Below are 16,401 nucleotides of genomic sequence, written 5' to 3' on the forward strand. Positions count from 1 at the left end.
GTTAAAAACAAAAAAAATTGGCAAATCCTAAAAGAAATATCCCACACATATACAAAGAAAAGCAATTCCATAGCCGAGATTACAATAGATAACGAGATTATTAAGACATCAGAACAACCACTAAAAATATGTGATTTTGTGAATAACTATTTCGCTAACGTAGGCAAGGTAATAGCAAACAGAATCAATAAAAACTAAGATATCCCAGAATCCTCAACCCGCTATACACACACTGGTGTTTCTCCCTTTAAAATTCCATACATTACCCAAACAGAAACACTAAAACTTATAAACGAATCAATATATAAAAATATCACCGATGACACTAAAAATATTAAAATCAGCACTTCTTATCCCACTAACCATACTTATAAATCGGTCCATTAAAGAATGGATGTTCACAACTATTTTAAAAATGGGCAAAGTAATTCCAATCCACAAAAATTGAAACAAGGAAGAAATAAAAAATTACAGACCAATTATAATCCTGAACACGCTATCAAAAATTTTCGAGAAACATATCAAAAACAACCTTTTAATTTTTCTCAACAAAAATAATATACTATCACCAAATCAATTGTGATAATCAATTATATTAACGATCTATGTCACCTCCAAATAGACGGGGAAATTAAAATCTTTGCTGATGACACTGTGTTACCTTTTAAGGCCACTGATTGGAACACACTAATCACAAAAGCAGAAGTTGGCCTAAATATTACTAAAAAATGGTTTGACTATAATTTATTAACTTTAAATATGGATAAGACTAAATTCATAACCTTCAGCATAAACTCGACAGGCCAACCCTCCAAAAACATCTAGATTAAAATACATTCCTGTCACTCAGCGAGCACCCCATGCAATTTTCCTCCTCAAACACACAAACGGAAAATATCAAATATCTTGGTAAATACTTCGACCGTTCGCTCGGTTAAAGGAAAACTAAACAAGTTGATTTACTTATACGAAACATAAAAAACGTGACAAATATACTAAACATAAATGATATAAAGAATATACCCCTCCCAATAGCACAATCCATAATATTAATTTTTTATAATCAAATCTATTATAATTACCCAGTAAAGAATACATTGACACACTGTGCAAAGCTCAGAAAACCTTAATAAAAGTAAAACTTAAAGTACCAATACTAACACCCACTTCAACCATATTCAAAAAATTCCCAGTGCTGAAGATTCAAAAATTATATTCAAAACAAATACTAACTTTCCTTTACAAGAACCAAAACACATTTAAAACTTCACAAATTTCTCGCAATACTAGAACAAGACATGCATACCAACTACTAATACCAAAAACCAACATATCTTTTGTACAAAAACACTAAAGATTCCAGGCCATAAAACTATACAATTCACTTCCAACACAATATAAAACTTCTAATCTTGCAGAATACAAAAAACACATATGGAACTAGCTACAATCCTTTCAATATTTAATTTTGTTATATTTCACTTTTTTTTGTTAAAACTTTGTAAAAATCTATTCTATATTTTAATTTTGATTGTTTCTCTGTGTAACTAACCCCACTGCATTGTTTACTATTATATAACTTTACAATTGAAAAAGTCATCCACAGGTGAACTCCTCGCGTGGAAGACAATATACGAGTACTATACCTTTGTAATACTATTATATTAAAGAATAAAAAAAAACATGAATATATTTTTTTAATGTCAGAATATATATATATATATTTTTTTTTTCGGAATAACTTTATTGAGTAAAACCTCAAATTGTAATATTTAATTATTGAAGACAATATTAGCGATTTCTAAACGAAAATCTGAAACAGAAAAATCAGAAAAGGATACGGTCACATCTAGGACTCAAACCCAGGACCCTTGTCTTTCCGGGACACCGAATAGATAGTTGCCAATAAAAATGAACAGTGAAAAATGAAGACAATGTTTGTAGTTCTTATTCGAAGTATGATACAGTTAAAAGTGACCGAGGGGGATAGGGTCCCATTAGCTCAGTTGGTAGTGCGGTGTCCCGGAAAGACAAGGGTCCTGGGTTCGAGTCCTAGATGTGACCGTATCCTTTTCTGATTTTTCTGTTTCAGATTTTCGTTTAAAAATCGCTAATATTGTCTTCAATAATTAGAATATTTTTTACTCAAATTCCTTATTTCAAGACTAGGAAAACTATTTTAAATAGATGAATTTTTTTCAGCAAATATGACGACAATAAGATGCTGTTTTTAGAAAAAATATAACCCAATTTAATATATGGTGAAAATCCTTGAATAATTATTATATAAATTCGATAAAAAGAGTCAAGAGCCTCACGCAATATAGGTATAGGTAAGGTGCTCGTACATAAAAAAAGGATGAAAAAGTATTTGGAAAAGTATGCTTATTTTTATTTTTTATCTTCAACAACACTAACATTACCTGTGACTAGTTCATATTAACTTGCTCCGCATTAAAGTGTATTTTAAAAATACTTAACGCTCAAATTAGAAAGCTACTTGAAGTGTTACGTGTTCTTACTACAAAAGTCTAAAATATTTTTATAACATCCGAGTGATTTAAAGTTCCTTTCGAGTTTAATCAGCAAAACTATAACAGTACAATTTGCTATAACGCGGGTAAAAAACATAATTCAAGATGCATTTCCGAGTGTGCCCAGTAACTATACCTACTAATGAGTTAACATTAGTGTGTACTGCATGTAAAGGCACATTTCATCTAGCAAGCCCTCGTATTACCGAGAATACATACCGTCGACTTAATCAAGAACGGCGATCTCAACAAAAGTGCAAGCAATGCAAATCAGCCACCCCCGGCGCTGCTAGCCCACTGCAGACAATCAGAGATACTGAACCTTTGGAGCAGAGTAAAAAAGTTATTGATACTAGTTCAGCGTTCGCCGCTCAGACACCGACAAATCTAGAAAATATTCAAGTTCTAGTCATCTGAGAAAAATCATTTTTAAATTCAAAATGAACATAGCAAGAGAACATCTTTTAACAGACTTAAAAACTTTCAACAAAAACAAACAGAATCTGGAAAACAAACTGAAAACCTCAAACATCGGTACAGCTGAATCCAGCTCGACGATCTTCATTTCAGAACAACTGACATTTCGCGGTAAACAGCTGTGGTACAAGATACGAGCAGCGGCGAAGGAGAAACAATATCGCTTTGTTTGGATTAAAAGGGTGTAACGTGTATTACCACATATTAATAAAACTTACCGTATCTCCGGTTATTTGCCATCGCAAAAACGAGGGAACTAATGCCATTATTATCTACGACGAAAGCAAATTGGCTGTACTTTGATAAATTTAAATTAATGGTTTTTCTTTCGATTTATGTCTTGACCCGTGCATTTATGTCTCGCTCACATTTTTGTATTATTTACTACTTTTCTGGAATTCGTTTGATATCACACAGTTCCTGCTACCTTATTGTTTTTGCTATATCTTTCATAGTACTACATCTAACTACATTATTTGTTCTATATTATTCATATCAAGCACATTTACCGTTGTAACTACTTTTGATATCGCATATAATCACATATTATTCGGGAACCAACAACACACAACCAACACATACTTATGATTCAATTACATTATGATACAGAAATTGATTCCGGTATAGATCTTAACATGAATGTCATTGATGATCTGGACAATCTAAATAATTATAAATGAAGTTTTAAAATTATACACCATAATATAAGAAGCATATTTAATATTGACGATGTTTTTTTTTTTTTTTGATTAATTCCACTACAAATTGGATGTTATAATTTAATCAGAATGTTGGTTAAATAAAGACCACTTCAAAAGTTATTCACAATTATTCCGAACACCACACAAATATAAATCTCAATAAGTCTAGCGGGATCGTTATCTATATCAGAGATGGTATTCAAACTCAAGTCGATGAAATACTCTTATCACAAGCCAATTGCCTGAAAATTGTATTGAATAATAACTTATGCATTTTTTAAATCTACAGATCACCCTCTTTCCAAAATATTGACACGTTTCTGAGTTCACTCCAATCAATTATCAACACCTTAAAAAAAATAGAACTCAGCATTAATACGATTACCGAATACCACCGCCAATCCAACGATTACCTATGTCTGCTTACTGAAAATGGGTTCATTCAGACAATTAACAGCCCCACTCGTGAGCAAGGCATCATTACATCTTGTTTAGATCACATAAACGTCAAAAAAATTAATCATGTTGACTCATTTGTTATTCACTCTACAATATCAGATCACTATACAACAGCACTCTTCCTTAAAAACAAACCACCTAATCCTGCTAAAAATGTTGCACGAATAAACTACAATAACTTAATTGAGGACTTGAGCACAGAAAGCTGGCAAAATTTTCTAGACCGAACTGATGCTGACTTATCAATGAATGGATTTATCACTAAATTACACCCATATATTTTATATATTTTTTGATTCTCTCCCTCTATTTAAGAAAAACTTTTTTAGCACACTAAATTCGCCAACATAACACATACAACCACACACAGACACACACGCACACGTACACACACACAAACACTCACACACACCTCTCTCCTTCCCCAGCACACTAATTAACTTAACTTAAAAATGTAACTTAACCGTAAATGTATAATATACTTCCTATGTATATATGTCAGCGACATGTCATTGGTACCAATTATTATACTAACTTTTATAACTTTGTAACTATTGTCATCTATGTAATTAGGTACTTTTTGTTTCTGCAATAAACAAAAATAAAATAAATAAAATATGTCTAAACACACAAGCAATAAACTTATACCAAATACGAAACGTTGGCTGAAGAAAGAGTTAGCGCTACACGGCATAACACCCCAAAAACAAATAACAAAAATACTTTTGGCCCTGAAAATCTTAAATCATATTTGACGAACCTCTATGCATATTATTATATACCTCTCCAGTATTATTATTTGAAGGAAAAAAATGGAATGAATTTCATAATAATTCAGAAGTTGGTATAAACAAGGCAAAACAATGGCTAGACAATAATCTTCTCACTCTCAACACTGCCAAAACTAAATTCATCCGTTTCAGTGCAACTCAAGCGGGATAACCAAGAGAAATTCAAATAATTATTATTCACCATTGCAATGACCTAAACACTTACAGTTGCAATACCTTATAATATTTGGATTGCATAAAATATCTAGGAATTATCGTAGAAAAGAATCTGAGATGGAATGAACATATCGACTTAATTTCCACAAAGGTCAAAAAACTCACGCATCTTTTCATGGCTATTAGAAATATTCTCTGCGAAAAAGATCTGAAACTAATTTACAATGCCATCCGCAACTCATTACTTGAATATGAATCTTTAGGATGGGGAGGATGTACCAAAACAATAGTGGATCTCTTAGCTAAAGCAGAGAAATCACTACTAAAGGTCATCCTTAAAAAACCATTCAGATACCCCAGTAATGCTTTATTCAAAGAGATAAGAGTTTTGGATGTGAGGCAGCTATTCATGAGAAAAGTTATATTATACACATAAAAATATCGTTACCTCTTCCCCTCCGTAGAACATTTTCACGACACCCGACATGCAGGGAGGAATCCAATAGTTCCACTTACTACGATGACATCCCTTGCTCATAGATAATATTCTTACATAGGTCCAAAAATGTTCAACCTTATACCTGGTTCTTGGAAATTGAAAAGTGAAAGCGGCCTGCGTAAATTAGTTAATGATTGGATTCTGGACTTAGGGAGAGTCGAAAGTGAACATATGCTGTCAGATAAACAAAATCACCTAACCTTCCTGATCACTAGACCAAAATTCCTACCACACTTTATTGAGTCCTGATATAGCTTCGCAATATTTCGACATCCTTTTTGATGTTTTAATACCTGGGATTTATGGTTTTGCGTCCCTGAAGACTGTTTACTTCCAGAGCATCACTGCTGAAAGGCGTAAACACACGCACACTAATACTTAGGACCGGTTGTTTCTGAGAATTTGAACAATTCTTCAAATTTCAACATTAATTTGCGAGTTCTGTGAAAGATATTTTCTAGTTCTGTTATTATTTCAGTTCTGTCAAGCAACTAGCCTATGATAATATAATATCAGAACTTGAATAGGACTTTCACAGAACTCGCTAATTAACGTTGAAATTTGATGAATTGTTCATATTCTCCGAAACAACCGGTCCTAAGCCTCGCTGTGTGAAACTTGATACCTTATAGCGGTGATCATTTATAATAAATAAACAATACATAACGCAATATGTACGACGTACGTAGTAATGAACCAATTTCACTATACCGTTACAAAAGTAGCACTAAATCAGATACTATTTATAAATATATTATATTCAATCGTACCTACGAAGCGAAGCGTCGTGCTCTGTCAAGCTATCGTTAATAATAGTAAACAACTTTATAATAAATCCGACGGAAGATAAAACGTAATCGTCGTTAAAAACAACGAAAGTTTAACACGTGGTAGTGTTCTCCAGTGACTTTTTAACATTTTACCATTGTGTTTTTAATAATATAAACTATAAAATTCACTGCATCCCAAACCAAAGTGTTGTGTACAACGGATAAAGTGCGCGGATTGGCCGCTTTAATTATGAGCTCACCTTTCAGGGCTCCTATTGGTTGCGTTTGTGTTGTGAATTTGTCATACCCCTTGTTTACAATCGAAACTATCTAAATTCTGTGTATTAAATCCTTTTAAAGTGACAATTGTGCGTCGAAAGAGATTACTCTCATCTCGCAAAATACTTTTTAGTATACATTTGTGTATTTTTTCTTTTAAATAAAATTATCCAGAACCTACAAAAAAACATATCCGATAATTTCGTGAATAAAACAGAAACTTTTCGGTAAAACCGATAGGGGATTTCGTAGATACATTCATAGTGATAAACTGTTTAAAGTTATTTGTGCTCAATTAGTGCAAATATAAAAAAAAATCGTGATATAAAAACTCGATACGGCGACTTTTGTTTTGATTTACATAGAGCTAGACCGATTGCCCACCTACGAATTTTCAGGCGCAAAGCTGAACAGAACTAATACTCTGTTTCAAACATTGTTTTTTTTATGTGTCCTTATAAAGTAGTGTTTAATAATGAATCGTCCTAAAAAACGACACATAAGCACCATGATGTCTCCTAGTCCAGAGGATATAGGAGGAAAGTGCGTCACGATTGAGGATGCGGATGAAAACAGCTCGGTTACGTCATCCAAAGGCTCGGACGTCACCGAAGCGGAATATCCTTGCGCTTCAGGAGTAGATGTGCTCAATGAAACCCAAGCACATTTGACAGCTCTTCAACTTGTGTTAGCAGAGAAGCAATCTAAGGTCTCAAAAGACCAGCAGCTGAGGATCGCTAGAAACGTATCGGAAGTTTTCAGATCCGTATCTCAGCTGTTGTTGGAGCGAGAGACGATGCGTGCGGATTTAGCTACAGTTACAGCACAACTTAGAATGGCAGAAATAAAAATACGCCACGAGAAGAGGGAAAAAAGGCACCTTGAGCAAAAAATCATACAATTAGAGTCTGATCTCGGGCCTGTAATGCGGAGAGTGGCAGTGGCAACGGAGGCTACCCTCTCTTTTGCTGACATCGCCCGAAAACAGCCATATGATGCTCACCAACCCCCACCAATCACTCAACAAGGACATCGCGTCGGACCACCAAGACCTGCCGTTTGCATCTTTCCAACGGATGCGGACGCCACAAAGGACAGTGACGGTACGAAAAAAATGATTGAAGATACAATTCGGCCATCTGAACTAGGCGTTCGGGTCACGGGAATAAAAAAAATAAGAAATAAAGGCATCCTGATCAATACGGCAACCACGGGCGAACAACAAAAGCTATTAAATGCACCTTGCTTCGACAACTCGAGCAAACTGAAGGCCCGACTACCGTCAAAGCGTCTACCGAGACTGATATTCTTTAATGTTCCCCGGGACCTGACCGACGAAGATTTTTTAAGGATGGCTCTCACTGGTATTCCCAACGTTGAAGACATTGAAGAAACTATTGCAGGCTGTAAACTAAGTCACCTGGCTGGTGCTCGCACAGGTAACGCTTGTCACCGTATCTACGCAGTACCCGCTACCGTACGTAAATTTCTAGTCGAGCAAGAGAAAGTATTTATAAGCTGGACTATTTGCCGCGTCCGAGATTTTATTGGCCTTACTGTCTGCACCAAATGCTACATGATTGGTCACTCATACAAGTATTGCAGAGATACCAAACCCACATGTGGACATTGTGCTCAACAGAATCATACTGGTGAGTCCTGCCCAAATTCCACCATCAAACCAGTTTGCGCGACATGCACCAGATTTGGTAAGCCTGCTGATCACTCAACTGGAGATAGGGACAACTGCCCGGCCTACATCGCTGCACTCAAGAACGACCTTGCAACTATAGATTATGGAGTGTAACATACATGAGCATAAGTGCCTCACCATCGAGAATTATAATCCCGTGACGAACTGTCTACGAATAATGTATATGAACGCGAGAAGCATCCGTAATAAGTTTGATGAGATCGAAGAAAAAGTAAGAAGTTCGCGGTACATTGTACACGTGCTCGTCATTACGGAAACGTGGCTTAAGATTGGAGAGGAAAAGTTTTACTCCCTGAATGGTCACAAAAGTGTTTTTTCTTCTCGCCCCAACGAAGGAGGAGGCGGCGTAGCAATATGATTGATACTATGAAGTGTGCAATTATTGAAAATTTCTCAAATGAAAATTCCTTTTTAGGTATAACGCTTAGTAGCAGTGATAGGAAACCAGTTAACATCTATGCTATCTATCGAAAACCCAACACAAATATGCAGGATTTTCTAATACATCTAGAAAAAATACTGAACGAAAGTAGACAAGATACATTAATATTCGGAGACTTTAACATTGACATATCCATATCCACACATTCTTCATTAAATTTTTGCAACATCTTACAATCTTACAATTTTTCAATACATAACAAAACATTTCCCACGAGAGTCACTGATACAAGCTGCACCTTAATAGATCACATCTTATCAAATAGGCAAAACATTCAGACTACTATATCGAATATTGATGATCCACTTAGTGACCATAATATACTTATTGTTGATTATAAGAACAACTTAAAAAAATGTTTTAATAATAGAACCAAATCCCGGATTACGAGACCTATCATCAACAGTATGTCAGTAAAATCCTATCTTCTTGATAACAATTTCACGATCAACTTAAGCAACTCAGAAGACCCTTTTAAAAGTTTCAATTATCACATTAAAAAGGCAATAGAATCAGGTACAACTACACCAAAAACAGGATTAAGAAGTCGGGTACAACTGAATACTCCGTGGTTTGATTCCAAATTAAATACATTAATCAAAGAACGAAACCAGATTCACAAGCAGTGGAAACAAGACCCTGGTAATCTTACTCTTGTAACACTTAAAAAGAGATTGAGAAATACCATTACTAATTATAGGCGAAATCTAAAACACAAATATTATGCGAACAGCTTTCAACAAAACCAAAATAACCCCACTAAAACCTGGAAAATCATAAACTCTATTCTATCAAACCGAACACATAAACCAACTAACGAAATAGAATCCCTCGTGGTAAATGACTGCGTAATTAAGGATCCGAGCCAAATAGCATCCGCATTTAATGAGTTTTTTCTCTCAATAGGAAAAAAGCTAGCAGCTACCATTCCGTCATTCCCGGATGACTGTAATACCGTTTTTGTGGAACCGAAGGCTTGCCAATCCTTGTACATGGCTAGGACAAACAAAGATGAGGTACTGAGGATCATCTCTAAAACTAAGCTGAAAGCAGCACCGGGACTCGATGGAGTAACACCATCAGTTCTTAAGACTTGCAAAGAAGAATTAGCGGGTCACCTTACAGAACTTTTTAATTGGTCACTGTCCTCGGGAAAGTTTCCAAATGAATTAAAGTTAGCGAAGATAATACAAAGGAGACTGTAAAACATGTATCTCTAACTACCGTCCTATATCACTTCTATCGGTTTTTTCAAAAGTATTTGAGACCATAATCAAAGATAGACTCCTAAAATACATATCTGCGAATAATATCCTTACACCACAACAATATGGCTTTCGGAAAAATTCTAGTACTCAATGTGCCGCCTTTGATTTTATCTCCAACCTTCAACAGTATATAGACCAGGGTGAATATGTGGCAGCCATATTTATAGATCTCAAAAAAGCCTTTGATACGGTCGATCATGAAATACTCTTAAAGAAATTGGAATATTTGGGAATTGTTGGGAATTGTTGGGAAGCCCCTAAATCTCCTCCGAAGCTACTTAGATGATAGATTTTGTCTTGTTGAAGTCAAAGGTGTCTCGAGTGGCTTAGGTAAAATCACATGTGGAGTGCCACAGGGATCAATTCTTGGGCCTCTGCTTTTCTTGCTATATGTCAATGACATAACTAAATGTGGTATCTCTGGAAACCTCCAACTTTATGCGGATGACACTGTAATCTATTATCACAGTACAAGCCTGAGTGACCTGGAGTCTAAAATGAATGTAGATGTCTCAATTCTAGCTAATTGGCTGCGTATTAATAAATTGAGCCTCAATATAAAAAAAACGCACTACCTAACTTTCGGTAATAAGGATTATGTGCCAATGAATATCACACTTGGAACTGAGAAGCTCCAAAATATAGAAGTCACGAAATATTTAGGGCTATTAATAGACTCTAAACTTTCGTGGAATTCCCATGTTGAGCATGTGAAATCTAAAATATCCCCAATAACCGGCGTACTGTACCGACTCCAAGGTCTTCTCTCTACATCTCTACTAAGGGCCACATACTATGCGATGATTCACTCCCATCTGAGTTATTTAGTTAGTATCTGGGGCACTATTACTAAAAAACAAATATCAGAAATACAAGTGATTCAAAATCGAGCAATAAGGAATATCTACCGTCTACCGTGGGATATACATATCAAAGATATATATTTAAAGACAAACATACTTCCTTTTACGGTTCTACCTAAATACAATATCACTTGTACAATATTACAAATCATACATAGATCCTCACACACTAACATCAAACCAGCATTTAATTCAGACATACACCAGCACAAAACACGGTCCCAAAATCTAATACACCTAGCATCGTCTACCCACACAACAAAATTTGGTATTAACTCATTACAATATATTGCATATAGACAATACAATGCATTACCTAATGAAATAAAGCAATCAGTAACTAACAAAAAAATATTAGTTAAAACGCTTAAAGATTATTTCCTGAAAATGTTTTTAAACCAGTGAATTTTCGCTCGCTTTCATATGTTGGTTTACTATGTTTCATGTGTATAGATGTCTCTCAGTATTTCTAAAATCTCTATTCTTAACAATGTATTTTTCCTTTTTTATTTATTTTTCTTTTCCTTTTCAATATGTTGTATTTTTTTAAAAGTGTAATATCCTTGTAAAATGTATTTTATGTGTCTGTACTTCCCGTAATGAGTTTTATCTCAACTAATTGGGAATAATGTGTTACTTACCATGTTTTTTGTAATACATTATAAATAAATAAATAAAAAATATTTATAAATATTTACAGTTTTTATTTTTATCGAGAGTTATTGTTTTTTAATATTTTAGCAAGAGTGATTCAATTACGTGAGCGCAGTGTATATTTGTATTGTCTTATAATATAATATGTACTGAAAATATGTGTTTGCACATAAATTATTACACATTGTAGATAAAACGCTTAAAAAACATATATATTATTACATACATAAATTATATCTTATATTTAAATTTTAATTCAGATTCTCCTATAAGTGTACTATAAGTTCACTACTTGTAAACACATGACCTAACATAACTTCATCTCTTTATGTTGTAAATCTTAATGTAATTCCTCTGACATGTTATCAGGTACCGGGTTTACACTGTCTATTACTACTAACTTACCTAACTTATCTCATACACTATAAATCCGTATATATAATATGTTTTCAGGTTAATTCGGTTAATTCCCAATATGATATATGCTACCAGGTTACGTTTCCTACATTGTCACAACTACAAACAAAAAAATCTCCTTTTTTACTTTTCATTACTACTAAATACCTAACTTATCTCTTAACTGTAACTCCGAATGCAATATATATTACTATGATAATCTTTACAGAGCCACTACTACAATAATTAAATAAAAACATATTGCACAACTTAGTTTCAGAGAAAAATGAAATTTTTTGCTATGTAATTATGTACATTTCTTAACCCGTCGTATCCCGGAACCGCATATGTGAGTGCAGCACATTATCTACGAATTAAAAAAAAAAAAACTATGTGCGATTTTGACCCTTATGTATAAGGAATTTGTATAAAAAACAAGGTCACAATCGCTTGGGCTATTCTCGTTCTTTACGCAGCAAATACCGGAATGACTTCTAGCTTTTCAGATTTTTTACAAAGAATTTTTCTGTGGAATGCCAACGAAATATTTGCCGCGTTTTTAGTGTCAAAGCGTCTTCTTTAATTATTTTTGATTTAAATTGATTGTGGAAATAATAGATTTGAGGTATCATCTGAAAGATAGTTTTATTTACATTATTTTGATGTAATTTTTATAATATTTCACCCAAGAAAAGTGATGAAAATTAACTTCGTAAGAAATGTCAAAATTTTTACGTCATAATGAATAATTATATTTTTAGCATTATTTATTTACAGGTTTCTTGTACAAAATAATATTATTAGTAACAACAGTTGTATAAACTACCGAAATCTGGAAGAATTGTTATCATATACTTATATAATGCGACACAAAAAAAATTTAAGTGGACACTTGACGTTTGATTTTGGAATTTGAGCTTTTGGAAATTGAGCTAGGAATTTCCTGGTTGACACCTGTCATTTTGGCTGTCCAGGAACGGGAAACTTTCCTTGTTAGACAAGCAAAGCTTTCTAATATGTAATTTGTACTTTCTTTTGTAAATAAATAAATAAATTAAATATTTTTTTGTCGAGGCCCTGGCAGGGCCGTATTTATTTATATATTTAGAATTTACGGCACAAGTGCTATTTACTTACAAAGTTTTTATATTATTTTTTTTTACATATACATAGAAAAGTATTAAATTTTGATGAGAAAAATTAAAGAACTAAATTTAGTTAAAACATAACAAATAAAATAACAGTAAAGAAAGAAGCAATAACAATAGCCTGTTATATAGTGACCTCATTAAAATAAGTGGCGTTAAAATGTGTTATTAGTGCAGCTTTATACTTTACAAGGGGAATATTAAAAGTATCTGCGATTTTAGCATAAAAGTTCCCAGGTGTGTGTGCAATCTATTTATAACTGAGTTATATACTGAGACTGTGGTATAATTGTCACAATAATACATACTAGAGGAACTTGATCTGATGGTAGGTACATGGAATTGAATCAACATTAATATGTCAGGGCTATCCAACTGATAATTTATAATTTTGTATAAAAACAATAAGAAATCATAATCTATTGTTTCTAAAGTAATTCCAAGCCTAAAATTAATACACCTCAAAATTTTTCGTTGGACTCTTTCAATGGTATTAATGTAATTATTAAAGACAGGTGACCAAATTGTAGAGTTGTATTCTAGAATACTTCTAACGAGAGATGTGAACAGAATTTTTAATTTGTTGATATTTTTAAAATCCTTGTAAATTCTTACAATAAAACCTAACATTTTCATAGCCCTGTTAGCGATAGAAGTTATGTGAGATACAAAGCAGAGTTTCTGATCAAACATTATGCCTAGGACAAGTATTTCGATTACAGAGATTAAGTCAACATTACACAATGAATAATTATACATTATTGGGTGTTTGATTTTGTGGAACCTCATAACTTGGCATTTGTTAATATTAAGTTGCAGTTTATTACTAGAACACCATTTTAAAAAGTTGTTAAGGTTCTCTTGCAAGATTATGCAGTTGTACACATCATTAATGACCCTAAACAACTTCATATCGTCAGCAAAAATTAAAACTTCCACATTGTAGAAAATGCTGGTAACGTCATTGATGAATAGGATAAATAATAAAGGTCCCAGGTGTGAACCTTGTGGGCCTCCACTGGTTGGAATAAATTCATATGATAGACAGTCATTAATATTAACAAAAAGTCATATATCTGATATGTAACTGATCAACCATGCCAGTAAATTACCACTTATCCCATATTTTACAAGTTTATTGATTAATATTTTGTGGCAGACCTTATCAAACGCCTTGGAAAAATCGGTATATACGGAGTCTACCTGTTTCCTGTTAGTCAATTCTGTATTTATGTAGTTTACATATACTGTAAGGTTTTTGAGAGTAGATCTAGATGAGATAAATCCATGTTGGCAATTGGTAATAACGTGTTTAATATTAGGATATTTTGTTTAGAATGGTTTTTTCAAAGAGCTTAAGTATACTAGTAGAATACAAATAGGTCTGTAATTGCATACATCATTTTTAGAACCCTTTTTGAACACTGGATTGAGATAGCTAGATTTTCAGCTATTGAGGAATTGACCTGTTTTAGACCTTAGTCCGCCACTGCTTGTGAACAACTCCTATATCAACAGTAGCGACACCCCGTATGCACATATTACAATGTCAATCAATAATGACAATATATTTACCTCGATTGGGTAGAAATAGCCTATGGTTTCGAAGGCAATCACTTGTGGGATCGTGTGAAGGATCAGGCTTTTTATGAGAGCTCTACAATCACAGCTGTTGCAGAAAGGTAGATTGAGGTAGTCGTCCCAAGTTCTGTATCGCAAATTTGGACCTGAAATCCACAGATTTATCAACGTCTGTACCTTTTAATAATGACGAACATGGGATAACATATGTACGTGTAGTCAGTTAGTGGAAAAGGTATGGCGTTGTTATGATTGCTCAAAGTGGCTAGCAGACTTACTACGCATAATTATGGATATATCAGCACGTGGCCGAATATGGGCCACACACTAATAGCATGTCAACACTTGGATGATTTCACACACAGACGTACGTTTGCGACATCACTGCATGGTACATGTACCACGGCCAATCAAATGTCCGAATTAGGAAACATGACCATATAAGGAATCCCTTCCACGACGCGCCTCGAGTAGCAAGCAGCACAAGAGCTTGCCGGCCGACCCATGCCTCCAGTTTTCCGCCGAGCCCGTTGAGATTAACACCATGGAATTTGTCTCCAGTCCGCGGGTTGCCGCCAATTCCCCGGCTCCTTACGTTTTATAACTGTGCCGTATCTCCAAGTCGAAATTCACAACTTCAGGACTATCACAAGCCAACCACAGCGCCCTTACGTTGTACAACAACTGTGTCATGTCCCAACTCCAGGCCCTTGCCGCCTGCCGCCGTGCCGCCCCTTGTAGACGTCATGCCGTCTCTGCCTGATGCTAGCTCAGCCAATACTCCATGCTGTGCTATCACTCCACCCACACCAGCCTGATCGTGGAGAGCCCTTTGGCGACCCGACCAGTGCATCTGCCTACCGCCCTGCTGTCCGCCCACACCAGCCTGATCGTGGAGAGCCCTTTGGCGACCCGACCAGTGCATCTGCTTGCCGCCTTGCCGCCATTCCGCCACGCCGCCCCTTGTAGGCGTCAGGCCGCCTATCGCCCGCCATCGCTGCTCGGTGAGCTTTCGCTCCCGCCCACGCCCTCACCAGCCTAGGCCCCCCGCCTATGGCATATTTCGTTAATCCACACGTGAGCTACTAATGTACTTAATTCTATCAGAGCCTTTAGATTTCGTAGATCGCCCTAGTAAAACCTATGGGTCTTAAATTGCCCTGTAACTATTATAGTAACTGTCTGACCTTCCGTTTGATGTGATAATAAACTTGTCATCCCAAGATAACCTGTTTCATTGGAAATTGTACTAATACTCACCTCTTAAGATGGAGTTCTAACCTCTACCGGCCCTCTGGTACGGCGAGCGTTATTTACCCTATTAAACCCTAAACGTGTAACCTTATAACATACACTGGAATACACAATGTTACAGTTAACAGCGTGGAAGCGTGCCGACTGTCGCCGAGCTACGAACTACACGGATTATTAAAGCGACGCAGCGCAATGTCGGGTTTCACACTAATATGTGCCCCAACTCCCTTGTTTCTATTATCTTTTCAATAACCATGTTTAAAGAAATGTTAAAATAATTATATATCCTTTTACTGTGTAGGGTTGTGATATTTCTTGTACGTATTTGTGCTAGTACATTAACTGAGTTTTTATAACTGGACTGTTCTCAGGTAAGTGTGACAATCTGCAAAACCTAGTATAAATAAATAAATAA

General features: G+C 35.0%; 1 protein-coding gene across 1 annotated transcript in view; it reads right to left on the bottom strand.

Moving 5' to 3' along the window:
* The window catches only part of LOC149419247 (membrane-bound acylglycerophosphatidylinositol O-acyltransferase frj-like), a 31,814-nt gene extending 16,157 nt beyond the window's left edge, over positions 1-15,657 (bottom strand). The window contains exons 1-2 of the mRNA XM_089637957.1: positions 15,405-15,657; positions 14,727-14,878 (exon numbers count right to left, since the gene is read on the bottom strand). Coding sequence (XP_089494083.1) covers positions 14,727-14,878; positions 15,405-15,657 — 405 coding nt within the window. The remainder of the gene's footprint in view (positions 1-14,726; positions 14,879-15,404) is intronic.
* Between the last annotated feature and the right edge of the window lie 744 nt (positions 15,658-16,401).

Source organism: Hesperophylax consimilis, chromosome 12, assembly GCF_061612785.1.
Source record: "Hesperophylax consimilis isolate HC1 chromosome 12, BYU_Hcon_1.0, whole genome shotgun sequence".
NCBI lineage: Eukaryota > Metazoa > Arthropoda > Insecta > Trichoptera > Limnephilidae > Hesperophylax > Hesperophylax consimilis.